Source organism: Oncorhynchus masou, chromosome 14 (assembly GCF_036934945.1).
Source record: "Oncorhynchus masou masou isolate Uvic2021 chromosome 14, UVic_Omas_1.1, whole genome shotgun sequence".
Classification (NCBI taxonomy): domain Eukaryota; kingdom Metazoa; phylum Chordata; class Actinopteri; order Salmoniformes; family Salmonidae; genus Oncorhynchus; species Oncorhynchus masou.
In genome coordinates this window covers 11,442,294-11,469,455 of record NC_088225.1, presented here as the reverse complement: position 1 = coordinate 11,469,455, position 27,162 = coordinate 11,442,294, and the positions used below count along the sequence as shown (strand labels likewise).

Here is a 27,162-nt window from a genome sequence, read left to right as displayed (position 1 = left end):
AAACTTTTTTAGGTCTATCTAATCCAATTGTGGTATGATTCCACTATTTTGATCCGTTTGAATCAGTTTCAATAGCGAACATTTATTTTGAAAGTAAATAACTGATTCCACTATTGTTGCTCATGTTAATGTTGTACAAAACACGTTTGTGATAAATCCCCCCCCCCCCCCCGTTCCACCAATAAGGAAACTATAAACTTGAACCAGACTTTCAGTTCCCTACTGTTTTTATTTTGTGAATAGTGTGATGTATTCAGGTAACATTCATATCTGTAAATCACGCATTTAGGATCTGTATTTACTTCGAACAGAAATGAAGAGGCTGTGTCTTTTGTTTTTTCTCTATGTTGCTGCGACTTTCGCCAGCGCTGATGGTAGGTGATACATTGTAGCCGAAGTTATTTTGTGAACTGTACAAACAGCGAATGCGCATATCAAAACACAGTAAATTAATGTGATGGGTCACAATTGGTTTACCGACATAGAAGAAAGAGATAACATGTGGGCTAGACAAAATAGGCTGACATCTCAGATAGTGAAACTAACAGTGAAAAGTACAGGGTTGTACTGTGGTCGAGACCATTTTTTTATATTAAATGCAGAACATAATCCATTTAAATCAACGATAAACCCAGGAAATTCCAAAGCTCACATCGTGTTTTTGTTCTGATTAATTTCATATTTTTTTGTAACTCTTTGGCTATACTACACAAATGGAGCTAGAAACATAAGCATTTTGCTGCACCTGCGATAACATCAGTAAATCTGTGTACACGACCAATACATTTTTATTTGATAATGTCAATAGGAAAAAATACTCTAATATTTCTGTTCAAAGTTGACGTGTAATTGCCTGCTTTACAGAGATGAAAGCAGCCACAGTGTACTGGGATGCTACACATAAGACTGTACAACTGAAAGAAGGAGTGATAGAAAAAGAGGGGGATGCATATGGATACCTCAATGACAGCCTCTCTCAAACGGGCTGGAGTGTACTGGAGATCCGTGCAGGGTATGGGGAGACCCTTGAGCATGATGAGGTCACCTACTTCCTTGCAGGATACTTAGAGGGCTTCCTCACTGCACCGTAAGTGCCTTGGGCATTGTTGCATGTCAATTCAATTTCTGATCGACATTGTCATGTTTAATCTTATTTTGTTTTTCATCAGGCAAATGATTAGTCACTACGCCAACATGTATCCCCAGCTGATCAATGACCCCAAAGTTTTAGGTCCAGTGGAGCGCTTTATGGTGTGAGTGGGATTTTATTGTTATCCTCAGGAATGAAATCCAATAATCATAGTGAAAAGCCAGGTCAGATCCACATCCTGTCCTTTGAGGATTTTGAGATGTGCTCTGCTCTATCAGGAAGCAGGACTCGTGGACCAGGGAGCAGGTGAAACTGAACAGGAGCTCTGATCCTCTGTGGCACCACACTGGCTTCATAGTTGCTCAGATGGACGGACTTCAGGCTGGGGTTGCACACTGGGCCAAGAAACAAGGGAAAGAGGTGCGCTGATGTCTAGAAATGGATCAATAGATTAATGGATCTTCATTCAGTGGCACAATGTGATCTCTAACCTCTTTCTGACTGGTTGCTCCCCCACTTTAGCCTTTGTCCCTATTTGCTGTCCAGTTCCTGAATGCGGTGGGAGATCTGCTGGACCTGATTCCAGCCCTGGTCCCTGGCACTGAGCCTCCTCTCGGACATTTCAAATTACCCAGAATGGGCCACTGCTCTGCCCTCATTAAGGTTAGAGGTTATTCTGCTCTTGCTATTGAGAGATTTATTCTGGACAGATCATGAGTGATATCAAATGGTGTGGATCTGTTATTGACTTACATCAGTCTTGTGTAGAACTCAATATGGTTTTCCCTCTATTTAGTACAATCAATGTTTCTATTGCATTCAAAACCAGTCTCTCTCTCCTCCTTCTAGATGCTCCCTGGGTTTGAGAACCTGCTATTTTCCCACTCGAGCTGGTATACATACGCTGCCACCATGCGCATCTACAAGCACTGGGACTTCCACCTCAGTGAGCCCCACACTGCCACGGGAAAGCTGTCCTTCAGCAGCTACCCAGGTAGGTACAGCAGCTACCCAGGTAGGTACAACGCCGTATAATGGCCGCTGTGACAGTATAAACACTACTCGTGGCTGAAGATATGCTTCAATATTTTGGAAGTGCTAGGTGTAGCCCCTCTACATGTTCATATAAATGTGTATATTTTTGATTCATGAAAACTGTCAATGTTGTTAACACGCTTCAGAATTCATCAGTACAGAAACAGATACTGTGAGAACACCCTCTACACAGGCTTCCTGGTGTCTCTGGATGACTTCTACCTCCTGGGCAGTGGCCTGATGATGACCCAGACTACCAACAACGTCTTCAACACGTCCCTCTTCTCCCAGGTCACGCCCCACAGCCTGCTGGCCTGGCAGAGGGTGCGTCTGGCCCACTCCCTGTCGCACACTGGGGAGCAGTGGGCCAATACCTTCTCCAGATACAACTCTGGTGAGGGAGGTGGATGACACATGAAATCTTGTCCTGGTTTATCCCTCTGATAATGGTCTACAGTACAGAATGCATTTTTTTCACACATTTCTTCTCTCCCTCCCTCTCTAGGCACCTACAACAACCAGTACATGATAGTGGACATGAGAAAAGTGACCCTGGGCCATAGTATAGAGGATGGGGCTCTGACAGTGGTGGAGCAGATTCCTGGCCTGGTAGAGTTCTCTGACCAAACTCGGGCCCTGCGCAGGGGTGAGGAACACGGATATAGTACTGCCAATAGATGCACATCTTAAGCATAAACTTAGCAGAGATAAAAATCCCTGGAGGAGATAGTAATTGAGCAAGATCTTCCTTTCCCAGGTTACTGGCCCTCGTATAACGTGCCTTTCCACCCAAGGATCTACACCCTGAGTGGCTATGGGAAGATGTGGGAGGAGTACGGGGATGACTTCTCCTATGACCTCTGCCCCCGGGCCAAGATATTTCGTCGGGACCAGGCTGAGGTTAAGGACCTAGACTCCCTCAAACACATCATGAGATACAACGGTGCACCTACGTTCCATTTTCTTTTTACTCTGGTTAGCTTTTAGTTAGTTCCTATAGTTAATTTACTCCCGACATTCTCTCAGCTCTCGCTTTGAGTAGCTGGTAACCGTGTTCCGTTCTCTTTCAGACTACAAAAATGATCCCTACTCCAAGGGTGACCCATGCAAGTCCATCTGTTGCCGTAATGACCTGAGGGAGAAAGACCCCAGCCCAGGAGGATGCTATGACACCAAGGCAGAACTTTTACTAGCATTCATTCAGTTTGATCTTTAAATCTTTTAAGATCATATAATTAACATCTGTCTCTCTCTTTAGGTGACTGATTTCCACATGGCGCAAGAGTTCAGAGCAGAGGCGGTGAACGGTCCCACGACGCAGGGCGACCTCCCTCCCTTCTCCTGGGAGGACTTCAATAGCACGGCTCACCAGGGTCTGCCAGACCACTACGACTTCCCCTTCATCAGCATGCAGCCTGCACTCTTCATGCCCTGAGAGGTGCCATAGGGGAGGAGGGAAAAGCGTGGAAGAGTTGCCTATGGGGTTAGGGTAGTGGTGGAGGGAGGTTAATGCAGATAGTATTCAAGTCTATCATCTTTATTTACAGTCCAATATAGTAAATCGGCCTCGGGGAGAAATGCTGCAATAATGATCAAGCTTCAAGGAATTCTTATTTTATGTGTGTTTTGTCAATAGCCTACCTACTTTTTTTCTTCATGCACTCAGTTGACCTTATGTCTTGGACGTTGACTAAGAGTTGCTGCTGTACTGCCGTCATTTAGACATATTTTGAAAGATGCTGAATCAATGTAGAAAATGATTGAAGCCTGGTTTGTTCGGTGCCAAATACTATGTTTTTAAATTCAAGTCAATGACCTAAACCTAGATTGAAATTCAGTACCCTTTGTATTATAATCAAATCCTGACCTTGAAACTAATTACAATCATTTTGTCATATGTTGAAGTCACTATATGATAATATCAATGCTATTCTCAGGGCTCTTAATCTCATGTTTGTTGCATGGCCTGCTGCTACGGTGGGTGTTTCTATTTTTTATACATGGAAGAATATCTTTCAACTTTGTACTTGTTTGATGTCTTGGAAAGCTGCTCTTCAGAAATGTATTTTCTATGATCGTTGTTAATAAATTTGAACAGTGCCCATAACTTTCATATCTTTATTCACTTTTATGTGCACCCTCAGCTGAACACATCTTATCCAGTCAAATATGACTTGTTCTGGTTCAGGTTTAATCTCTCTCTCTCTCTCTCTCTCTCTCTCTCTCTCTCTCTCTCTCTCTCTCTCTCTCTCTCTCTCTCTCTCTCTCTCTCTCTCTCTCTCTCTCTCTCTCTCTCTCTCTCTCTCTCTCTCTCTCTCTCTCTCTCTCTCTCTCTCTCTCTCTCTCTCTCTCTCTCTCTCTCTCTCTCTCTCTCTCTCTCTCTCTCTCTCTCTCTCTCTCTCTCTCTCTCTCTCTCTCTCTCTCTCTCTCTCTCTCTCTCTCTCTCTCTCTCTCTCTCTCTCTCTCTCTCTCTCTCTCGGGACACATTGGTGATTCATCCTTTCCTACAAAAGGAAGAACTGAAACGTCTGTTGAGAGACTCCTCCCCTCCGTTGGCCTTTCTTTCCCCTCGTCTCTTTCTCTATGTCTGGTCCAAATGGTTTCACTGTATGTTATTCTCTGGCTCACACACACACACACACACAGCTCCATGAGGACAGAGTGAGGCAGCAGGTTCTCTAGTGTGGGCATTAATTACATGACCAGACATCGACATGGCAAAGAAGACCTGTGATCCGGGCACAAGGTGGGACAAACTGCTCATCACCTGTATCCCCTTGATAAGGCCAAAGCCAGCCACAGGTGAGTTTCACTGCTCTGGTTTGTCTAAGGGATCTATTCAATCCATATTGGGGAAATTCAACATTACAGCGTGACTAGAATTTAAAGACAATGTTCCCACGTGAGCAGAGACTGCATTCACGGTAAACACTGCAGATGTCAGCTCAATAGGAAATTACCTTTCCATTTCTACAGCGATACAGATTGAATAGAGCCCTGATCTTGGTTCTCCTCACTTATTGTCTGCAAGAGGAACAATATTTATTTCACTGGCTTCTCTATAGTATGGCATTGATATGGAGCTATATATCCTCCCCATTGTCTTAGCGATGGATACAGCATAGTCATTGATACACTATTATGGGGACTTTGCCATTCTTTTCCACCAGAATCCCCACCTGTAAAATGGAGTAGCGACGTTCTTCCCCAGTACGACCCGGCAGTGAGTTCAGCTGTCTGGATATCAATGGTCGTCATAGTGAACGGCTCCATCCTGGCAATGTTTCTATGGTTCATCATATACAAAATGCAGGCAAGGCGCAATCACACTGCAGGTAAGGAATGCCATTGAGGTTAATGGACAATGTGTATTTTTATCTGTTTCACAGCAAGTGTTTTGTTCAGTGCCTTCATTTGAGTGAAGTGGGGTTGAAGACAAATTAATCACGAAGCTCCTCTAGTTTCTGTTCCCCTCTGATAGGCTCTCTGGGGACTGCCCTACTGTCTATTTTACTCTTAGCATGCATCCGTTGGTTTTTGAGGACCAAAAGAAGTATTCTTCACACCCAATGACCTCATACTTACACACACACACACACACACACACACACAAATAAACACCCAAATGGCAACAGTTGCTACTTACTACATGTGAGTACACCACTGAATGGTAATGAGATTACTAGGTTAACTCCATTACATACAGGGATGCATGCCCTGAATACCAGCCCTAATTTACATCCCTCCTGCTCACAGTTCACTCTGTGTTGAGCTGGATAGAAGACATAGAACAACCATTTAACTTAACAATGTTTAGAATTGAGTGACGGGTAGAGGGCCGGCATTGTTGTATATATTTCTTAATTTTGCTTTTCCGAGAGAACATTCTTCTTCACTCTATCCAATTGCTGCCAATTATTCTATGATTCAGATTAGAAGTATAGGTCTTCTTTATTATGTTGATGTGGATTTCTCTTCAGGAAGAATAATGCTGGGTAATGCTTGTTTCTGCTCCAGGTGAACCAGAGGCAGGACTTAACCCTCCAGCTAAAGCCCTGTCACCTGTGGAGGGAGACTGTACATCAGCCGTGGTACAGAGAGAGGAGGAGGCCCCTCCATCCTGTCCTCAGCTGAATGGTGGGCCCCAAACATGCTTCAGGCAGGAGGTATCCACATACAGCGGAGCCTCGGTGTGTGGCTCTCTTGGGGAGGTAGGCGGCATGTTCATGTGCAATGGTCTGAGGGAACATTGGATCCCACTTCCTGCCACTGAGCTGGGGGATGCTGCTTTGGTGACCACCAAGACTGTGCAATGCTCCGACTGAGAGGACATCATTTTGACATATAAAACCACATGGCCATTGTTAAGCAAACGGACTTATTCTTTGCAGTATTGTTGGTACAGTATAATCATTTAGATGCACGTGTTTACATTTGTGATGGTGTAGGAGAAAAGACAAACCTGTGAGAGGATACTATGGGAGACAACTATGTACTTGTGTTTCTATACTTAAATATTGTCAAAGACAATAAGACAAATCTGAGTAGATTGGGTTAACTCCAATAATAACATGGCTGTTATAGGATATTTCTATTTGAACTCTTATTCTGTGTAGATTTTGCTGGTAGTTTTTGAATGTAAGTATTATCTGGCCAATTAGATGGCTATATGTTGTGCTGTACATTTGTGTATGATGTGGAAAAACAACATGTAATTAATCAAATACAGTGAAATGATGCAATTTGTTGATATGTGTCAATGTAAAACCAGTTGTAAATATTACTTTAAAACAAGCAAAAATTTGGAATAACATTTACATTCACTTTATAATGAACTTTTAGATCATGTAGAAGTAAAGGTGACAACTGCTATTAACCTGGGGATATATTTGACACATCACAATCAACAAAACACAAACTTATTATGTCATAATTTTACCCCGACTCATATACAGTACATTTCGATAAGAAAGAGGTTCTCTGTAGAGACAAGGTTTTTGGTTAAACAAAAGTATACTGATCTTTTTACAGAAAGTCATTTGGTTTCAATTCAGTGGACACACTTTAATAAAGGTTGGAAACCCTCTAGAAAAATTGTGGGCCTTTAAAATGACATCATTTCAGGACAAAAACACTTTTTGTACTATGACCCAATAAAATGCCCTGAGATTATAATGAGAAACTATGAACCAATAAAATGCACTGAGATTACAATGAGAAACTATGAACCAACACTGTGTGTATACATCATTTATAAGATGTAATCATCACGTTATTGATGGCAATATTAAGCTTTAGTATTATTATTGTGCTTCGGTGATAATCAGTGCTATTGTTTTGAACAATTGTTCTTTGTTGATCGCTGAGAGAATGCAGAAATACTCATATTTGTCTTTTCTTCGGGGGCTTCTTAAAATAGAGTACCATCCTGTTCCTTGGTTTACTGGTTCAGGTTTTCCTAAAGCATCTCCATTACAGACTATTTATGGAAAGTCTCCACACATTTTGCTCATGTGACCCAAAATAACCTTTATCTCAAACTACGAAACCATGTCTTTTACCCAGAAATTCATTGGAAAACAGTCAGGGTTCCTATGTATAAGGCATTACTGTAGCTATTGTATCAGGTGAATATAAGGCTACATGACTCCACTGTCACCGTTTGACAGCGTGTAGTAGCCCTGTATCCCCACAGGAGGCAGTCTGGTCCTGGGTGGCTACAGGTAGGTGCTGGGATTGTCTGTGATGGCCAGGTGCAGGTACTCTGGCAGGCCGTCCTCTTGGCTCCCATTGGTCTCCCTCCTCCTGACTCTGGTGGAGAGGGTCTTCCTCTTCTCCATGCCGTTGGTCCCCGGCCCTCTGTTCTCCAGGCTGGACACAATCATCTCAGACAGATCCTGCTGTAGCCTCTGGAAGTTCTCCCTGGGACCAGGGACAAGAGGTTTGGATTATTTGACATACATAATGCTGGATATGGGTGATAGATACTGTATAAGTTCAGGATGGGTGGTTTCTACTCACGCTGTCGGGGGCATTGACAGGTTGTATTCTGTCCCTGTCACCCCTGTTAACCAGTATGTCATCTCATTGCCTTTACCCTATAATACATACACAAACATAGAAATTGTTGGCATAAGCTGAACTCACAAAACCATCGCATAGCTTTCTGAACCCAGCTTACCTTCAGAAAGGTCTCTCCTCTCTGCTCATACTCAAACTTGCAGTCTGTCCGTTGGAGGATGTTTATGGTGGACTGGCTGACATGGATTCTTAGTGCTGGAGAGGAAGCATGAGAGGTGTCATCCTATGGTGAACTATGATGAATATACGCTGCTAGAATGGAGCTATGCTTGTGATAGCTGAGGAGAATGTCTGTCAGTGTTCATCCCAGTGGTTATGTTTGATGTGTCGGTGTCTGTGTGTGCTGTCTCTTACGCAGGCCTGTGGACTCCATGCGTGAGGCAGTGTTGACCGTGTCTCCAAACAGACAGTAACGTGGCATCTTGTTCCCCACCACACCCGCCGCACACGGCCCTGTAAATACACCAGACACAGTGAAAGCTAAACACACAGCAGGCAGTGAAAGTGTTGCTAACAGGACTGTATTGGCCCAATGTTATGAACTTAAAATAAAACTAAATTGTGGGAAAAGTAAAGATCTATACAAACTACTGTATGGGCCAGTTATATTGTGCTGAGATGGGGTACCTGAGTGTACCCCGATGCGGATCCACAGGGGTATGCCCGGTAGGTGTTGGAGCTGGAAGGTCCCTACGAAAGCTAGGATGTCCAGGGCCATGTGGGCGATGTCCACTGCGTGGCGGTTGCCATTGCGCCGCGGCAACCCTGACGCCACCATGTACGCATCACCGATCGTCTCCACCTGGCAGAGAGAGAAGAAGAGACGATATCCCTCTGAAATGTCATCTGAATACAATAATAACATTCATATTTCATATGAAAACTGTTGTCCCCACTCAACTATTCCATCTCAAATGGTATGAATGTTTTCAATTCCATAATACTACAGTAACAACAGTACTGTAGATTCTTCTTTAGTACAGTGGCTTGCGAAATCTCTATTTTTTTTCATTTCTCTTCACCAATTTGGACTAATTTGTGTATGTCCATTACATGAAATCCAAATAAAAATCCATTTAAATTACAGGTTGTAATGCAACAAAATAGGAAAAACGCCAAGGGGGTGAATACTTTTTACAAGGCACTGTATATGAACATGTCAAGCCTCAGTCCCAACTACCTTGTATACATCATGGTGGTCCAGGATCCTGTCAAAGTTCTTGTAGATGTCGTTGAGCATGTCCACCACCTCCATGGGCGTGCTGTACTGGCACAGGGTGGTGAAGCCCACGATGTCGCTGAAGTAGACTGTCACCTCATCAAACAGCTCTGGCTCCACACTGCCCGTCTCCTTCAGGGAACGCACCACTGGGCTGAGGAAGGAAGCAGGGGGACGGGAGGTTAGGCTGAGCGTCTCCTTCGGGGAACGCACCACTGGGCTGAGGAAGGAAGCAGGGGGACGGGAGGTTAGGCTGAGCGTCTCCTTCAGGGAACGCACCACTGGGCTGAGGAAGGAAGCAGGGGGACGGGAGGTTAGGCTGAGCGTCTCCTTCAGGGAACGTACCACTGGGCTGAGGAAGGAAGCAGGGGGACGGGAGGTTAGGCTGAGCGTCTCCTTTAGGGAACGCACCACTGGGCTGAGGAAGGAAGCAGGGGGACGGGAGGTTAGGCTGAGCGTCTCCTTCAGGGAACGCACCACTGGGCTGAGGAAGGAAGCAGGGGGACGGGAGGTTAGGCTGAGCGTCTCCTTCAGGGAACGCACCACTGGGCTGAGGAAGGAAGCAGGGGGACGGGAGGTTAGGCTGAGCGTCTCCTTCAGGGAACGCACCACTGGGCTGAGGAAGGAAGCAGGGGGACGGGAGGTTAGGCTGAGCGTCTCCTTCAGGGAACGCACCACTGGGCTGAGGAAGGAAGCAGGGGGACGGGAGGTTAGGCTGAGCGTCTCCTTCAGGGAACGCACCACTGGGCTGAGGAAGGAAGCAGGGGGACGGGAGGTTAGGCTGAGCGTCTCCTTCAGGGAACGCACCACTGGGCTGAGGAAGGAAGCAGGGGGACGGGAGGTTAGGCTGAGCGACTCCTTATCGTTCTGTTGGCTTCCAAAAGCTAAATAGTCTGGCAGGTGTGTTAGGGTTAAGCGTTAAGAGGATTAGGGTTGTTAGGGTTGAACCAGGATGTGGACATGAAGCTCAGGTTAGGGTTAAGGTTAGGATGATAGATAGGGTTAGAGTTGAGCCAGGATGTGGACATAAAGCTCAGGTTAGGGTTAAGGTTAAGATGATAGATAGGGTTAGGGTTGAACCAGGATGTGGACATGAAGCTCAGGTTAGGGTTAAGGTTAGGATGATAGATAGGGTTAGGGTTGAACCAGGATGTGGACATAAAGCTCAGGTTAGGGTTAAGGTAAGGATGATAGATAGGGTTAGAGTTGAGCCAGGATGTGGACATGAAGCTCAGGTTAGGGTTAAGGTTAGGATGATAGATAGGGTTAGAGTTGAGCCAGGATGTGGACATGAAGCTCAGGTTAGGGTTAAGATTAGGATGATAGATAGGGTTAGAGTTGAGCCAGGATGTGGACATGAAGCTCAGGTTAGGTTTAAGGTTAGGATGATAGATAGGGTTAGGGTTGAGCCAGGATGTGGACATGAAGCTCAGGTTAGGGTTAAGGTTAGGATGATAGATAGGGTTAGAGTTGAGCCAGGATGTGGACATAAAGCTAGTGTTAGAGTTAGGGTTAAGGTTAAGGTTAGGATGATAGATAAGGTTAGGGTTGAACCAGGATGTGGACATAAAGCTCAGGTTAGGGTTAAGGTTAGGATGATAGATAGGGTTAGGGTTGAACCAGGATGTGGACATGAAGCTCAGGTTAGGGTTAAGGTTAGGATGATAGATAGGGTTAGAGTCGAGCCAAGATGTGGACATGAAGCTAGTGTTAGAGTTAGGGTTAAGGGTTAAGGTTGAGCTGGGATGCATGACATACGCTGGCAGGAGCAGGAAGTTGAGCCTGTCAGCCCTGTCCCTCTCAGCCTTGTACAGAGAGGTTCTCTCCTCCACCAGGTGCTCCAGGTTCCTGGAGTACATCTGCAGCCGACGGATCAGGTTGTCCATGTAGCTCTCATTAGTCTGGTTGTGCAGGTTGCTGAATGATTGTGGAACGTGGAACAAAAATGAGCAAATCTCTATGATGATAAAAGCCCAATAGCTCAGAAAATCTTTAACAAGAGAAAAATCCAAATTGGAGATTGTCTATCACTCCAACTTTTGCATGAATAACGCATTGATAGAACTCTACATTTCTAAGACGTCTGTATGTTAAACACAAATCAGCTGTTTACATGCCATGGCTTTTGGTTTGTAAAAAGGGTTTTGATTGACTAAATGTACTGAGTGTACAAAACATTAACAACACCTGCCTTTTCCATGACATAGCCTGACCAGGTGAATTCAGGTGAGAGCTATGATCCCTTATTGATGTCACTTGTTAAATCCAGTGTAGTGTAGATGAGTCAGTGTAGATGAAGGGGAAGAGACATGTTAAAAAATGCTTTTTAAGCCTTGAGGCAACTGAGACATAGATTGTGTATGTCTTCCTTTCAGAGGGTGACAAGTGTTTTGAATGGGGTATGGTAATAGGTGCATGGTGCACTGGTTTGTGTCAAGAACTGCAACACTGCTGGGTTTTTCACAGTCAACAGTTTCCTATGTATATCAAGAATGGTCCACCACCCAAAGGACATCCAGCCAACTTGACACAACTGTGGAACACTTTGACACCTTGTAGAGTCCATGTGGGATGCAACTCAATATTAGGATTGTGTTTTGTACACTCAGTATAGATATGGAATATCAGGCATTATGTTCACACACACACACAAACTCACACATCATGAACACAGACTCACACTCTCATAAAGCACTGGGCTTACCTGAATATCTTACCCAGAGATCCCTCTATCTTCTTGAAGTCTGGCCTCCTCTCTGGGTCCTCTTCCCAGCAGTTCTTTATCAGCATGTAAAGCTGCAGGAGACAAGTACAATGACAACCATACATACAAACTAACACAGATATGCATGCGTACGTGAGGAATGCTATGAGGGGCCTTGTACCTCCGCCTCGTTTTCTGCTGCTGTCTCAAAGTTCAGATCTGGCCTGAAGAAGCCAGTTTGACTTGGGTACTGCACCATGTACAGCTTCTCTGGGGAGGAAGGAAAGGGGAGTTCAGTTGACAGCCATGCCCTCATTTAGAGTAAAATAATCCGAATTTCACTCTCCTTTTGCATAATCCCTAGAATAGTAATTGATAACAGCGATCCCTAGTGAGCAGAAGTTGTATTTACATGTAATGACCAGCAGGAGCCGCTGTTAAATTACCAGTGTGAGGTGCATAGACATAAAAACCTGATCACTTTTACTATTGCTGAAAACTGTTCTGCATGACTCTCTGACTCTACCCGCCAGACCGTCGTTACCTGCGATGTCGGAGCAGGCCTGGGTGAAGAAGGGGTTCTTCCTCAGTATGATCTCCTGAGCGATGATGGCAAAGCTGTAGACGTCGCCCTTCTGGGAGATCCCCTGCTTCCGGAGGTGTTCTGGAGCCGTCCACAAGTCTGACAGAAAGGAGAGGGACCAGAATGGGATATCAAATCACTCCCCGGCTTGAGTTTTTTACTAACTTCATGGCATAATACTTTCAGGTTGAATCATTTACTTGTGAGGGACATAGTGGGCAGAGGGCTTCACCTTTGCAGGGGTTGAGGATGGTGTTGCAGCCAAAGTCTGTGATTTTGACCACCATGCGGTTGTCCACCACACAGTTTGAGGACTTCAGTCGGCCATGGACCTCAATGTTGCTGGAGTGGAGGTAGGACATGCCCTGAAACCGCCACCAGGGTGAGCCCCACACAGCTACAGCATGCAACACCAGTGGTTCCCAACCAGGGGTACAAGGACAACTAGGGGTACTAGGACAACTAGGGGTACTTGAGAAGACTCATGAGACCATAGGGTTACTGGTAAAAAGCACATGAGGGGGTACTTAAGGGGTACCGCGGCCAGAGCAAAATTCAGTTGGTGGTACAGTAAGCAAAAAAGGTTGGGGGGAGGCACTGGATTACACCATATTACAATGTCAGTGCATTTACCCACAGTAAACACATAGTACAACCAAACTACATATGCATACCTTAGCTATGTCATACATGACTGATATCTTGAATTCCAAGTCCATGAAGGTCTTTTCAGGATAGGAGATTGTGTCATTAAGGACATACTGTAAAGACAGTGAATTACAGAGTTTACTGCAGCTCAGTATATGCTTGAGTTTTTTTGTTTCTGCCTGGTAGGGTATTTGAAAACTGAGTGAATGTAACTGTGATTGTGACCCAGGCGCTGTCTGTAAAGGAGTCCTGTAATCAACATGTGTGTGTGTAAATGTCATTTGCTTATCATTGCACAATGAAGATATATGGGTGGAAAGTAGGCCACTGATTCCCACCATAAAGCCATGTTCTCTGACAATCCTCTTACCCTCAGGGATCCCCTCTCACAGAATTCAAACACTCCAAACAGACCATACTCAAACTTCACCGTGCCATAGAACTTGGTCAGGTTGTAGTAGTCAATACGCAGGAGCTGATAGAGGCAGAAAGAGAGAGAGAGTGAGTGAAAGACCTCCTCTCATGGCTGGTCTTGACTTCCTCACACTCATTTACACACTCTACTTTTATCACCTAGTTGCTCACATAAGGTCACATTGGCTATCTCCTCTGATTGACAAGGAGATAAAAGATTCCTCCATAGGGCCACAAAGCCACAAAACACACACACACAAATCCGCAAACCTCTGTTGTTCACACCACATCAAGATAAGCAAATATGTGGTTGACCTTGAGCTCGGGCCACATAGACACTCAAAATGGACACTAGATCAGTGGATAGCTGACTGGACTACTGTTTGAATCAGCAGGTTAGGAGAACCACGATAGCGGCGGAGAGGAAATAACATCATTAGCAAGAACCTTACAGCGTTGAGCTCAATCCTCTGGATCTCACTGAAGTTGCCATCTGTGTGTTGCAGCTCCTTCAAGATCACGGGCTGAAAATAATAGATCCATAATAATAGAGTAGAAGTTATGCCCATTTCAGCCTTTGAGAGAAGTTACTGGTGGGTCGTTCCACCAATTCAGTACCTTTCAAGAAGTGTAACTGTCACAAAGAGCACATATTCAACTTCATGAAAAACACTTTCCCCCCATCTCAATAGGTTAAATAAAAATATACTATAGTAAGTGCCTATTAAGTGCCAAACAAAGTAACAGGGTTGACGATTTCATCGATTTCATCTTAAATCAGCCATAATCCTCGTGACAGGGGGAATGGAAGCTTGTTGTGTGTAACAAGCTTCACATTTTTTTTTTAATTGTTCAAACATTTCTAGCCTGTCTATCTATGGGTAACAGGGTTGACGTTTTATGCTCGACCTGCTCAGTTTTTCACCACAAAACACCAGAAAATTGCCACAAAGACGAGAACCAGCTCATCTGCTTTTACACTATGATTTGACTATTAAGGGAAAGGGGATATCTAGTCAGTTGCACAACTGAATGCATTCAACTGAAAATGTTCTTCCGCATTTAACCCAACCCCTCTGAATCAAAGATGTTCATTTTGAAAAACATATTTAAAAAGGAATAGTTATACCATACCAACGACAGTTCAGTTCAAGTAACAGGCTTGACATTAAAATGAGGGACCAACGAAAAGGAACCACTAATCACATGAAATAAATAACAACCTTCAGAAATGACTTTGTCAAAGCAACAAAATAACTAGGGCTTTACAATGATGGTGAAATATGGGGGTGAAGTGGGTTAAAATCTTCCTAGAGGTCAGAGAGGGGGCACAGAGGGACGTGTCACAATGATGAATGTTTGCACTTTAGCAAGTCTTTATTGATGTATTGAATTCTCCATGTGGTCTACATTAAAGGGCAATTCATTTAATATAACAGGCTTTTAAAATGTTATATTGGTGCACAATTTGTCCTAAAAATATCAAATGGACAAAAGGGAAATATTTTCACGGAACGACCCTGGTATGACAACTCACACCACGTGTTTAAGTCAGTTTATGGACCAAAGAGTGTAATGGCACCTTTTTGTCATAGCGAGCCCTGTGAATCTGGTAACAGCTGTCCTTCCTGTTGTCTTCATCGATCTGATATATAGAAAGACAAAAGGGATAAATAATTCGGAATAAATCCCTGGGTATTAGAGAACACAGGGAGTATCAGCATATAAATGAAAGAATTTAAACCAACATCAGTGTAACACCAGCTTGTGTTGGCCCTGCATTATGGGAGTTTGAGAGATGACATACTATAAATAGAAACATACAGTCAAAAACATCATGACAAGGAGGAGGTGAGGGAGGTCACCTTTAGTGAGACCAGGCTTAACTCTTTCCCATCCAGCGGACCAATCAGGTCTTGGCTGATGTGGGACCACCTCTTTTGGTTTTGACGTTCCTTCATGTTCTGCCTATTGGCCATAAATCAAATCAAATCATTGTTTATTTGTGACGTGCACAGGACACAGCAAGTGTAAACAGTACAGGGAAATACTTGCTTGCAAGCTCTTCCTCAACCATGCAGTAATACTAAGTAATATAAAAGAAAAATACACACAGGAATATATACTATATACAAGGTCAATATCGGTACCAATCAATGAAAGGGATTCTGGTGACAGTTGTGTAATCAGGTTTAAAGTGACTGAGCAGTAAATATAATAAATATAATAATAACAATAATGTTAATAATAACACATAGACAAACACAGAGGTGAGTGAGACATGTCATCAAGTAACAATGTGATTGGACAGAAGTGAGAACACAGAGGTTGGTGTTGTGCATATTTGACCTGTAGAAGATCAGAGCGATGGCAGTCACCACCACAACACTGGCACTCAGGACGATCACAATGATATCCTCTGTATTCAGATCTGGAATCACAAACATAGAATAAGTATTCCCCCCACCAATACCTTATCTTCGTACCAAGACGTAACAGAAACTTCAAAAAAGCTTGTGTACTAGAATAAACTTTGTACTGTTACTAGTAGCACTAGTGTTGATATATAAAATATAATAAAATTGTATTTGTCACATGTGCCGAATACAGCAGATTGCAGACCTTGCCATGAAATGCTTACTTACAAGCCCTTAACCAACAATGCAGAGTTTAAGAGTAAATAAACTAAGGAGAAAATAGTAACACAACCAAAAAATTATAAAGAGGCTATGTACAAGGGGTAATGGTAGCGAATAAATGTGAAGGGGTAATAGAGGTAATATGTAGATTAGGCTAAAAGTGACGATGCATAGATAATAAACAGAGAGTAGCGGCAGTGTATGTGAAGAGTGTGAATGAATGTGAAGGTGTGTGTGTGTGTGTGTGTGTGTGTGTGTGTGTGTGTGTGTGTGTGTGTGTGTGTGTGTGTGTGTGTGTGTGTGTGTGTGTGTGTGTGTGTGTGTGTGTGTGTGTGTGTGTGTGTGTGTGTGTGTGTGTGTGTGTGTGTGTGTGTGTGTGTGGTCAATATACATGTGTGTGTGTGTGTGTCGGGGGTGTGTTGGAGTGTCAGTGTAGTATGTGTGAGTGTGTGGTTACAGTCCAGTGAGTGTATGGTTAGAGTCCAGTGAGTGTGTGGTTAGAGTCCAGTGAGTGTGTGGTTAGAGTCCAGTGAGTGTGTGGTTAGAGTCCAGTGAGTGTGTGGTTAGAGTCTAGTGAGTGTGTGGTTAGAGTCCAGGGAGTGTGTGGTTAGAGTCCAGTGATTGTGTGGTTAGAGTCCAGTGAGTGTGTGGTTAGAGTCTAGTGAGTGTGTGGTTAGAGTCCAGTGATTGTGTGGTTAGAGTCCAGTGAGTGTGTGGTGAGAGTCCAGTGAGTGTGTGGTCAGAGTCCAGGGAGTGTGTGGTGAGAGTCCAGTGAGTGTGTGGTTAGAGTCCAGGGAGTGTGTGGTTAGAGTCCAGGGAGTGTGTGGTTAGAGTCCAGGGAGTGTGTGGTTAGAGTCCAGGGAGTGTGTGGTTAGAGTCCAGTGAGTGTGTGGTTAGAGTCCAGGGAGTGTGTGGTTAGAGTCCAGGGAGTGTGTGGTTAGAGTCCAGGGAGTGTGTGGTTACAGTCCAGGGAGTGTGTGGTTAGAGTCCAGGGAGTGTACATTGAAATAAATGTATGCACTCACTACTGTAAGTCGCTTTGGTTAAGAGTGTCTGCTAAATGCCAAAAATTGACATAAAATAAAGGGGTCAATGCAAATAGTCCGGGTAGCCATTTGATTAACTGTTCAGCAGTCTTATCGCTATGGGGTAGAAACTGCTTCTGACCTGTTACTAGAGTGTATACAGTGCATTCGGGAAAGTATTCAGACCCCTTGACTTTTTCCAGATTTTGTTACGTTACAGCCTTATTCTAAAATGTATTAAATTGTTTTCATTTTCCTCATCAAGCTACATACAATACCCCATAATGACAAAGCAAAAACAGGTTTTTAGAATGATTTGGAAATGTATTAAAAAGCCACTCCTGCATTGTTTTGGCTGTGTGTTTAGGGTCGTTGTCCTGTTGGAAGGTGAACCTTCACCCCAGTCTGAGGTCATGGGCGCTCTGAAGCAGGTTTTCATCAAGGATCTCTCTGTGCTTTGCTCTGTTCATCTTTCCCTCGATCCTAACTAGTCTCCCAGTCCCTGCTGCTGAAAAACATCCCCACAGCATGATGCTGCTACCACCATGCTTCACCGTAGGGATGTTGCCAGGTTTCCTCCAGACATGATGCTTGGCATTCAGGCCAAATAGTTCAATCTTGGTTTCATCAGACCAGAGAATCTTTTTCTCATGGTCTGAGAGTCTTTAGGTGCCTTTTGGCAAACTCCAAGCAGGCTGTCTTGTGCCTTTTACTAAGGAGTGGCTTCCGTCTAGCCACTCTACCATAAAGGCCTGATTGGTGGAGTGCTGCAGAGATGGTTGTCCTTCTGGAAGGTTCTCCCATCTCCACAGAGGAACTCTGGAGCTCTGTCAGTGATCATCAGGTTCCTGATAACCTCCCTGACCTAGGCCCTTCTCCCCCGATTGCTCAGTTTGGACAGGCAGCCAGCTCTAGGAAGAGTCTTGGTCGTTCGAAACTTCTTTAATTTAAGAATGATGTAGGCCACTGTGTTCTTGGGGACATTCAATGCTGCAGACATTTTTTGGTACCCTTCCCCAGATCTGTGCATCGACACAATCCTGTCTCGGAGCTCTACGGACAATCCCTTCAACCTCATGGCTTGGTTTTTCTAAGACATGCACTGTCAACTGTGGAACCTTATATAGACAGGTGTGTGCCTTTCCAAATCATGTCCAATCAATTTAATTTGCCACAGGTGGACTCCAACCAAGTTGTAGGAACATCTCAAGGATGATCATGGCAAATAGGATGCACCTGAGCTCAATTTAGAATCTCATAGCAAAGGGTCTGAATACTTATGTAAATAGGGTATTTCTGTTTATTTAGTTTTATAAATTTGCTATAAATTCTAAAAACTTTGCTTTGTCACCATCTGGTATTGTGTGTAGATTGATTAGGACTTTTTTTTTTTTAATTAATTTTAGAATAAGGCTGTAACATAACAAAATGTGAAAAAAGTCAAGGGGTCTGAATAATTTCCAAATGCACTGTGTGTCATTACCGTTAGGTTTGATTGGCTTGTCATCTGGCAGTTGAGACCCGGGCCAGGGCAGTGAGGGGGTGCTGTCCTCCACTCTGGTCTCATTTATGGACGTATCAAACACAAACAGGGTTTTGTACTGGAGGGGAGGTGCAATGACAGTGTTATTAAGTGATGATTAAATGATGTCCTGCTGCTGTTCAACAGGGGACAGACATGGTGACCATTCCAACAGTTACATTGGATGAAGCCTACCTGTTTATCGATGGTGGATGTGTAAATCACAGAGAAGTTCACGTCCCTGTCCCCATTCTCATCCAGCACGTAGTGTCCCCCCATACCTGCACACAGACACTATTATGTCTAACCCTTTAAGTGTATCACCATTTATTCTCCTGAGCAGAAAATTGTTGACCGAAACACCTGCCCTTAACAACCAGTTGCTCCCTTATTATAGCACAAATAATCACACCTCTGTGAGCAACAATTCCTACAGCCTAGTGCCATTATCAAGGTTCAGGTTGGAAAATGTTATCTAATACAAGAGGTGGCGGAAGACATATAACCAGCTGAACTACTATGGTCCTCAGCTATAAATGGACAAAATGTGAAACAATGACCACAAAAATCAGCCAAGAGAGAACACTCTCATTAGCCATGTACTGCACTATAAAAAAAAAATGTGAATGGGATTCTGCATAATGTGTGGCCTTTCGTCGTGTGTGGAGAATGACGGAGGTTTGCGAAAGTTCCCATTGGATGAGAGTCAAAGATCAGATGCTGAAGGTTGCCGCCGAACAGCTTTGCCAAGTCCAACAAGTATAGGTTCTCACCATTGCCTGACGTAAATGTTATGGTGTTTAAACGGAGGACTGAGGACAGTATGGACCATGGCCCTGGCCATTAGGCCCTCCTATACCTTGGAAAGAGACATTCCTGAAGGGGTTTACATCGGGGAGCTCTGTGGTGGTGGACTGAGGACAGTATGGACCATGGCCCTGGCCATTAGGCCCTCCTATACCTTGGAAAGAGACATTCCTGAAGGGGTTTACATCGGAGAGCTCTGTGGTGGTGGACTGAGGACAGGATGGACCATGGCCCTGGCCATTAGGCCCTCCTATACCTTGGAAAGAGACATTCCTGAAGGGGTTTACATCGGGGAGCTCTGTGGTGGTGGACTGAGGACAGGATGGACCATGGCCCTGGCCATTAGGCCCTCCTATACCTTGGAAAGAGACATTCCTGAAGGGGTTTACATCGGAGAGCTCTGTGGTGGTGGACTGAGGACAGTATGGACCATGGCCCTGGCCATTAGGCCCTCCTATACCTTGGAAAGAGACATTCCTGAAGGGGTTTACATCGGAGAGCTCTGTGGTGGTGGACTGAGGACAGGATGGACCATGGCCCTGGCCATTAGGCCCTCCTATACCTTGGAAAGAGACATTCCTGAAGGGGTTTACATCGGGAGCTCTGTGGTGGTGGACTGAGGACAGTATGGACCATGGCCCTGGCCATTAGGCCCTCCTATACCTTGGAAAGAGACATTCCTGAAGGGGTTTACATCGGGGAGCTCTGTGGTGGTGGACTGAGGACAGTATGGACCATGGCCCTGGCCATTAGGCCCTCCTATACCTTGGAAAGAGACATTCCTGAAGGGGTTTACATCGGGGAGCTCTGTGGTGGTGGACTGAGGACAGTATGGACCATGGCCCTGGCCATTAGGCCCTCCTATACCTTGAAAAGAGACATTCCTGAAGGGGTTTACATCGGGGAGCTCTGTGGTGGTGGACTGAGGACAGTATGGACCATGGCCCTGGCCATTAGGCCCTCCTATACCTTGGAAAGAGACATTCCTGAAGGGGTTTACATCGGAGAGCTCTGTGGTGGTGGACTGAGGACAGTATGGACCATGGCCCTGGCCATTAGGCCCTCCTATACCTTGGAAAGAGACATTCCTGAAGGGGTTTACATCGGAGAGCTCTGTGGTGGTGGACTGTGTTGCTCTGCCTCTCAGCTCACTGGTCAACCTCTGCCTCAGCACATGGCCAAAGAGCAACACACCGTCATGGTACCCCGCCACATAGTCATTTAACTCCTGCAACAGGAGAGGGGAAGACGGAGAGACAGAGAGACAGAAAGAGAGAGAGAGAGAGAGAGAGAGAGAGAGAGAGAGAGAGAGAGAGATGGTATCTCTGTTCAGACATTAGGAGGTCAGAAGAATTGAGGAATGAAGACAGATGAGTTGAGCAGAGACTAACCGTGCTGTTGTAAACTACTGTGTTGTTGTATTGTCTCTCAGGCAAGGTGAGCACCAGAACATTGTCCATGCTTGGGTTGGCAGTCATGTTAGTGTGATACCCATGGCTAGAAGATAGAAAAGTCACATGGTTTCAACTTTCAATCAGTGTCCCCCAAAAAACTATGTAATGCAGTGTAACAAACTGCCAAAACCAGTCTCACTTATAGATATCGATGAGGATGAAGACAATTTCTGGGGGAATCGTTGTTTCGTTCTTTATAGTGGTGATGTCATCTGGGGTTCCACAGAGAATGAATACTGAAAAACATTGTGCAGGGGTGATAAAACTGTGTGATGAAATAACACCTTAAAGCATGTTGCTAGATTACAAAGGTTTTGTTTTTAGTAACCATTAATTGACTTCCTATTCGTGGTGGAAACAGTGGCTGGTGTGTACGGCATGGATAAGACTTGAGAAGGTATTGAAGAAGACAGAGGGAGATACACACCGTTGCTGTGTCTGTTTTCAGACTGAATAGCTTTCTTTAGCTCTTTCTTGCTGCGTAGCATCTCTCTTGAGATTGACATAGCAAACTGGAACGAGGGTGCCTCCAGAGCATTGATGTACCTATGATGATGGCAAAAGGGAAGTGATCTAACGGTGCACCATGGAGCACCCAACAACAAACAATCAATCAAACGTACGTATGTATGTTACAGTGTTACAGTCTACCATACACATGCTATGACCATCTCTGTACTGTCTGTATGTGTGTACGTGGCGGAAATCCCCTTTCAAATGCACAGATGTTCCATCTCACCAAAAACAGTCTTCAGTTTGGTCTGCCTTCTTGTAGACATAAGCCCTCCCCCAGTGCATCTTCAGACCATGTCTGGTGAAGTTCCAGAAGTGGACAAAGAAGTTGGAGATCTTGCGTGCCGGGGGCAGCAGGCGGGACAGGTTGGCCTTGTAGTCACAGGACAGACCGAAGCTCCCGGCGGAGATGATGGGGATAGTCAGGGTCAGGCCTATCTCCACGCTGAGACACACAGACCGGGGGTCACAATCTGTCCTTATCTTACAGGACAGCATATTATAAACCAGCATAACAATAAACGCTATTATCATAATCACCTAGTGGGTCATTTACCACACGTACACATCATCAACTACTAATAATCAGGCAAAACAAATGCTTGTTCAATGGGGATGACAGAGACAGGGATCATTGACATGTGTGTGTGCGTGCAAGACAGAGAAAGTACTTACTCCACCATAAAGAAAGTGGCAAATGTACAGGAGGGTCCCAGCATGGCACATCCCACCTCACCTTTTGTCTGGAGCACAAACAAATGCGTATATAAACATAGGCACTCATATTGTTGAGTAATGGGGAAGGGCTTGTAATAAAATGAAATAATGTCATCTTTATTAATCTTATAGGCCCTCTTCATCAGCCCAATTTTAATCTGACTGAAATTGCTGTTTAGTTTCAGTATAGTCATTGCGGCATACGTCCGTAAGAATGAGAACTTCGCCACCTGATGTCTTAGAACAGTTTCAGTAGCCAAGCGGATCCAAAGGATATGCCTTCAGTGAATGGTTGAAATTACACTTCAATGGCAATTCATCTTCTCATCTAAATCAGTCAACATATAATATCTTCAAGTCGCAATGGTCTCCTGGAAGACAACGTATCAAGATGAGAATGGACATTACTGTCTAAAAAAGACTGGCTCACATGCAGTGACTTTAGGATCTCCACTCCCTCACAGGTGCTGCTCCCACAGCCTCTTCGTTTGTACAGCGTGGTGTTGAACCCATTGAAATTAGCCGTTAACTTGGTGTTCAAACCTTGGCAAGGGAGAGAGTGTTGTAGGAGGATGAGATGATAACGGTTATCAAGCATAATGAAATGTCCAATAGGTTTGTGTGGTAGGTTACAGCTGAATTGTGTTTAGCATGACAAATTCATTTCATGTTGACAAAGTAAATTCAAAAGAAAAAATAAATAGATGTTTCTGTACCTGCTGCCATGTTCAGTTGCCAGTCCACTTCAATTGCTTGCAACACTGCAACCTTTACAAACCCGAGGCTCCAGTCTGAGGTTTGATCCTCCAAAAGTACAACGTTCATGGTGTATTTGGGTTTGGATTTCATGCATTTGTCCAGCATTCGGCTCTCAACAAGTGCCACAAATAAGACTCCAACGCACAGAATTGTTTTTGAATTCAGCATTTTGATGCTGTACAGAACAGGACTTAATTTAAAAAATATTGTTAAAAAAACTCCACTATCTAAATTCAGATGTAGACACCCCCTTAAGGGCTGAAGGCCACTCCAAACCAAAAAGGTAGAGAAATTAGAACTAGTAAAAAGGTTGTTTTAAAAAATGGGATGTTTAAAAAAAAAAGTCAATTTTTGTAACCTACTTCAATTTTTAGATATTAATATAAAATGAAACACAATGTTAGAACTAGAACAAATTAACACACTAAGTTATTTGCAATCACATGAGACACACCTACCAGAGCTAAGGTAGAACAAGAAAAAATGGGATAAGAAAGATCATTTTTTTAAAGAGGTGAAGTTGTTTATGTCAGCTCAACCAACTCTCTGGATAAAGTAATGGTAAATTAACAAAAAGTAGACAGCCCTTTGATATTAAAAGTAAAAAGGTTTGAAGGACTAGCGAAGGCAATAGACCCACCTGTGAGCGCTTCAGTGAGATAGCACCTGTCAGCCACTCTGTCCCACGCGTTAATGAACAACCACCAGGTGACAGATTGTGCACACAGACGAGGGAGGGCAGCTATGCCTGACACCTACAGTTCATTTATTTATATATCTCAATATGAAACTGAATGATTTAATCATGTTAATAAACATGCTATTTGTCGACCCTGTCAACTTATTGGAAGAAGTAGTAGTATGTAGTAGTATGTAGAACACCCTATAGAAACATTGTAATTGCCCTTATTAACTTATTGTAGGCCCTGCAATAATCTACTTGCCTCTGAGAGTTTATTTCTTTAAGCATGGCCTTTATTGAGTCTCTATTGTTTCCTTGTATAGGATACAATAGAGAGTAGGCCTAAATCCAATGTTCAACTGACTAGTAGAAGGAATTGGAGGAAACAATGTCATTAGGAGGAACAAAAATACAAGAGATGAAAACAAAGACAGGAATGTTGACAAGGAGGCATGTGAAACAAACAGGTAGATGTGAAATCGTATTGAGGACAATGGAAATGACATAATTATTATATAGCAACACAGTCTAGAATGTCCCAGAAACTCCACGTTCAGTAGACGGGAGAGTTTTTCCTGTGAGAGGGGCGAAGGTCACAAAAGGCCATAAAATGGATGCCTTGTGTGTTGCAGATAAATTTGTGGGTTATAAAACAAGTTGATTGCAAGCCTATAAAATTGTTTGCTAGCCCTTTAAATGGGCAATCTGCAGTTGATACAATAACAAAGTGTACTCAGCCACAGTTTAGGTATAAAGCTGAGTAATGGGGCTGGAGAAATGTAACCACTCTCAAATTCATAGATAAAGCTATGGATGCAAGGTCTGACCAACCATGATATCAAACGATAGCTTGAACCATGTTTTGAAGCTATGCAATTTTTGTTTACATTTACACTGTTTTCAAACATTTGAGTAAAACAAGCATATATTTGATGGTTCTGGTGGGATAAGACAGTTGAACTAAGCTCATGAGATATTTATGAGCTATATTCTTCAATAATCAATGGGTACATGTCACTAATATATAAATCCAAAAATGGACAACTGCGGATTGCCCCTTTATAGCATGCACACCACAACATTTTGTGAAATATCCACATTTTAGAGAGACATATCAACTAAACATTTTCATATATTGATAGACGATTACAGTTTTATTTTCAGTTATCCAAAACATGTATAGTTCACATAAAATCATGACAACGGCTTTCAGAAATCCTTCTCTGTGACAGAGCCTGTGTGTAGTCTAGACTAGAAAACATTTTCCAGGCTTGCTTGTGTGTTTGAGCTGCTATATTCCTCTCTTCCTCCTCCTACGATTGTGCCCAATCTCTACGTGTATCATTCATTATCACGCTCATTATTGCTCATGTTTTCACATTACTGTTGTTTTGCTCCTCATTGAACAGAAAATCATGACCGAAGCTTTTGCAGTGTATGTTTATTGTTTGGGTTGCCTTCGTGTATTTACTCTGAGTGTGCATCTCTTTCTGGCATAAAAACATCTTCGCCCCAATACATTGAACTCTGACAGTAACTCCACCATGTTCTGATGCAATGAGCTGTTAGTTCTGTTTACTCAAGTCATATACTCTGCACACACTCTTACATGTACACCGATGTAAAAAGAGAGAGAGAGAGAGAGAGCTGAGAATGCTTCCATCTTCAAACACCCCCGTTGATTAGAAAATGGAGTGATAATGTGTTAAAGGAACAAGGGATTGTTTTTATAGTGACTGTAAAGCTCTCTGATTGCCATAGGACAGAGTGGCATGACGCGTGCCTGTTATGGATGTTTTTGTTTCCCTCAGTAATATGGGCTTTGCTGAACACTTCAGTGAATCTATAAAAAGATAGGAAGGCTGTCTATGAAAATGCTTCCTCACATACACACACAAACAAAACCTGTAGGCATACCATAAATAAGAAATAAGTCATTTTGAATATAAGTACTACTACTTAAAACATTTAAAACACATTTTCAAATATAAACCATAAAGACATTGTCTAATAAGTTCAATCTTGCCTACTGCATAGAGTGATTGGTTGTGCATCACAAAGTGTTTATGAGCAATAAACGCCCACACGTCCAAGCAGAGTATTTTCTGTTTGCTGTATGGTCTCTCAGTGTTTTTCTCAGTGACTGAGGCTCATAATGAGATACCTATGGCCTGAGTGACCATCTATCTCCTTTAGCCAACCCTATTTATCTCTGTCCGTCCTGTAAATAAAATATTGAGGCAAAACACAGATAGTACAAAGCTCTGGATACTGCAGAAGCAGGGTGTCACCCCGACTAGAACCCCTGACACATTTTTAATGAAGGGGAAAGTGAGAGTTGAGTAATGGTAAACTCACTAAGGCATGTTGCAAGTTGTATGTTGTGACTTGCGACTATGAGTAATCCTGTCTCTGCTTCACAGTATCTGCTCTGTTATCTCCTCCCCCTTATCTATTCATGGCGTTGGAATTAATTGGGCCTTTTAAAATACAGACTTAGTGATGATATGTTACTAAGGCCAACCGAAGCATGTCTTTAAAGTCAAACATAGATGGCTTTTTCTTTAACATTATTCTTATATTCCATATACATATGGAATAGTACCCGCAAAACACCAGTCTCAACGTCAACAGTGAAGAGGCGACCCTGGGATGCTGGCCTTCTAGGCAGAGTTCCTCTGTCCAGTGTCGGTGTTCTTTTGCCCATCTTAATCTTTTCTTTTTATTGGCCAGTCTGAGATATGGCTTTTTCTGTGCAACTCTGCCTAGAAGGCCAGCATCCCGGAGTCGCCTCTTCACTGTTGATGTTGAGACTGGAGTTTTGCGGGTACTATTTCATGAAGCTGCCAGTTGAGGACTTGTGAGACGTCCAGCTACAATAGTCATTTACAAAATTAACAGTGTCTACACTGTATGTCTGATCAAACGGTTGTTATTTTAATGGACAAAAAAATTGCTTTTCTTTCAAAAACAAGGAAATTTGTAAGTGACCCCAAACTTTTGAACGGAAGTGTATATTGGTCATTAATGGTGGCTATTCAAAGCCATTCATCACCTGCTGCAATTCAGCTTTGTATGATCTCCATTTCTGCCCTCAGTTTATTACCCATTATTCACATTACAACAATCTTACTGACAATAAGAAACAACAGAAGTTCAAAGTCTACCTAACCTAGTCTTAAATGTTGCTCAATGGACAACCCTTTGTGAATTTATCAGATGGCCCTTATACCTAGTGTCTCCTTAGCATAGTCTAGTGATGGGCCTATT

General features: G+C 43.5%; 2 protein-coding genes across 2 annotated transcripts; one reads left to right on the top strand and one right to left on the bottom strand.

Moving 5' to 3' along the window:
• The first annotated feature begins 174 nt into the window (after positions 1 to 174).
• plbd1a (phospholipase B domain containing 1a) lies at positions 175 to 4,232 on the top strand. The gene is made up of 11 exons (XM_064986359.1): positions 175 to 374; positions 865 to 1,087; positions 1,170 to 1,253; positions 1,369 to 1,510; positions 1,613 to 1,753; positions 1,940 to 2,084; positions 2,319 to 2,519; positions 2,631 to 2,771; positions 2,883 to 3,068; positions 3,196 to 3,302; positions 3,384 to 4,232. Exons 1-11 carry the CDS (start codon positions 314 to 316, stop codon positions 3,558 to 3,560), a joined length of 1,608 nt encoding a protein of 535 aa, XP_064842431.1. The 5' UTR covers positions 175 to 313; the 3' UTR covers positions 3,561 to 4,232.
• A 2,760-nt stretch (positions 4,233 to 6,992) lies between these two features.
• On the bottom strand, positions 6,993 to 23,931 carry LOC135554211 (guanylyl cyclase C-like). The gene is made up of 27 exons (XM_064986358.1): positions 23,168 to 23,931; positions 22,882 to 22,994; positions 22,410 to 22,477; positions 21,961 to 22,179; positions 21,649 to 21,767; positions 21,361 to 21,457; positions 21,159 to 21,264; positions 20,839 to 20,995; positions 19,156 to 19,241; positions 18,922 to 19,039; positions 16,124 to 16,205; positions 15,640 to 15,742; positions 15,357 to 15,419; positions 14,227 to 14,298; positions 13,731 to 13,835; positions 13,387 to 13,473; positions 12,945 to 13,077; positions 12,674 to 12,811; positions 12,311 to 12,399; positions 12,130 to 12,221; positions 11,184 to 11,342; positions 9,387 to 9,579; positions 8,834 to 9,008; positions 8,561 to 8,659; positions 8,307 to 8,401; positions 8,147 to 8,223; positions 6,993 to 8,047 (listed from the first exon to the last, which is right to left on the bottom strand). The coding sequence occupies exons 1-27, from the start codon at positions 23,376 to 23,378 to the stop codon at positions 7,843 to 7,845; spliced, it is 3,261 nt and encodes a 1,086-aa protein (XP_064842430.1). The 5' UTR covers positions 23,379 to 23,931; the 3' UTR covers positions 6,993 to 7,842.
• Between the last annotated feature and the right edge of the window lie 3,231 nt (positions 23,932 to 27,162).

Coding starts and splice junctions, on each gene's coding strand:
- plbd1a (XM_064986359.1), top strand. CDS start 314: ATGAAGAGGCTGTGTCTTTTGTTTTTTCTCTATGTTGCTGCGACTTTC. Junction 1,088..1,169: donor GAGGGCTTCCTCACTGCACC/GTAAGTGCCTTG, acceptor GTTTTTCATCAG/GCAAATGATTAGTCACTACG. Junction 3,303..3,383: donor GAGGATGCTATGACACCAAG/GCAGAACTTTTA, acceptor CTCTCTCTTTAG/GTGACTGATTTCCACATGGC.
- LOC135554211 (XM_064986358.1), bottom strand. CDS start 23,378: ATGCTGAATTCAAAAACAATTCTGTGCGTTGGAGTCTTATTTGTGGCA. Junction 21,768..21,960: donor CAAACTGAAGACTGTTTTTG/GTGAGATGGAAC, acceptor CCATCATCATAG/GTACATCAATGCTCTGGAGG. Junction 12,812..12,944: donor CATCCTCAACCCCTGCAAAG/GTGAAGCCCTCT, acceptor CCTTTCTGTCAG/ACTTGTGGACGGCTCCAGAA.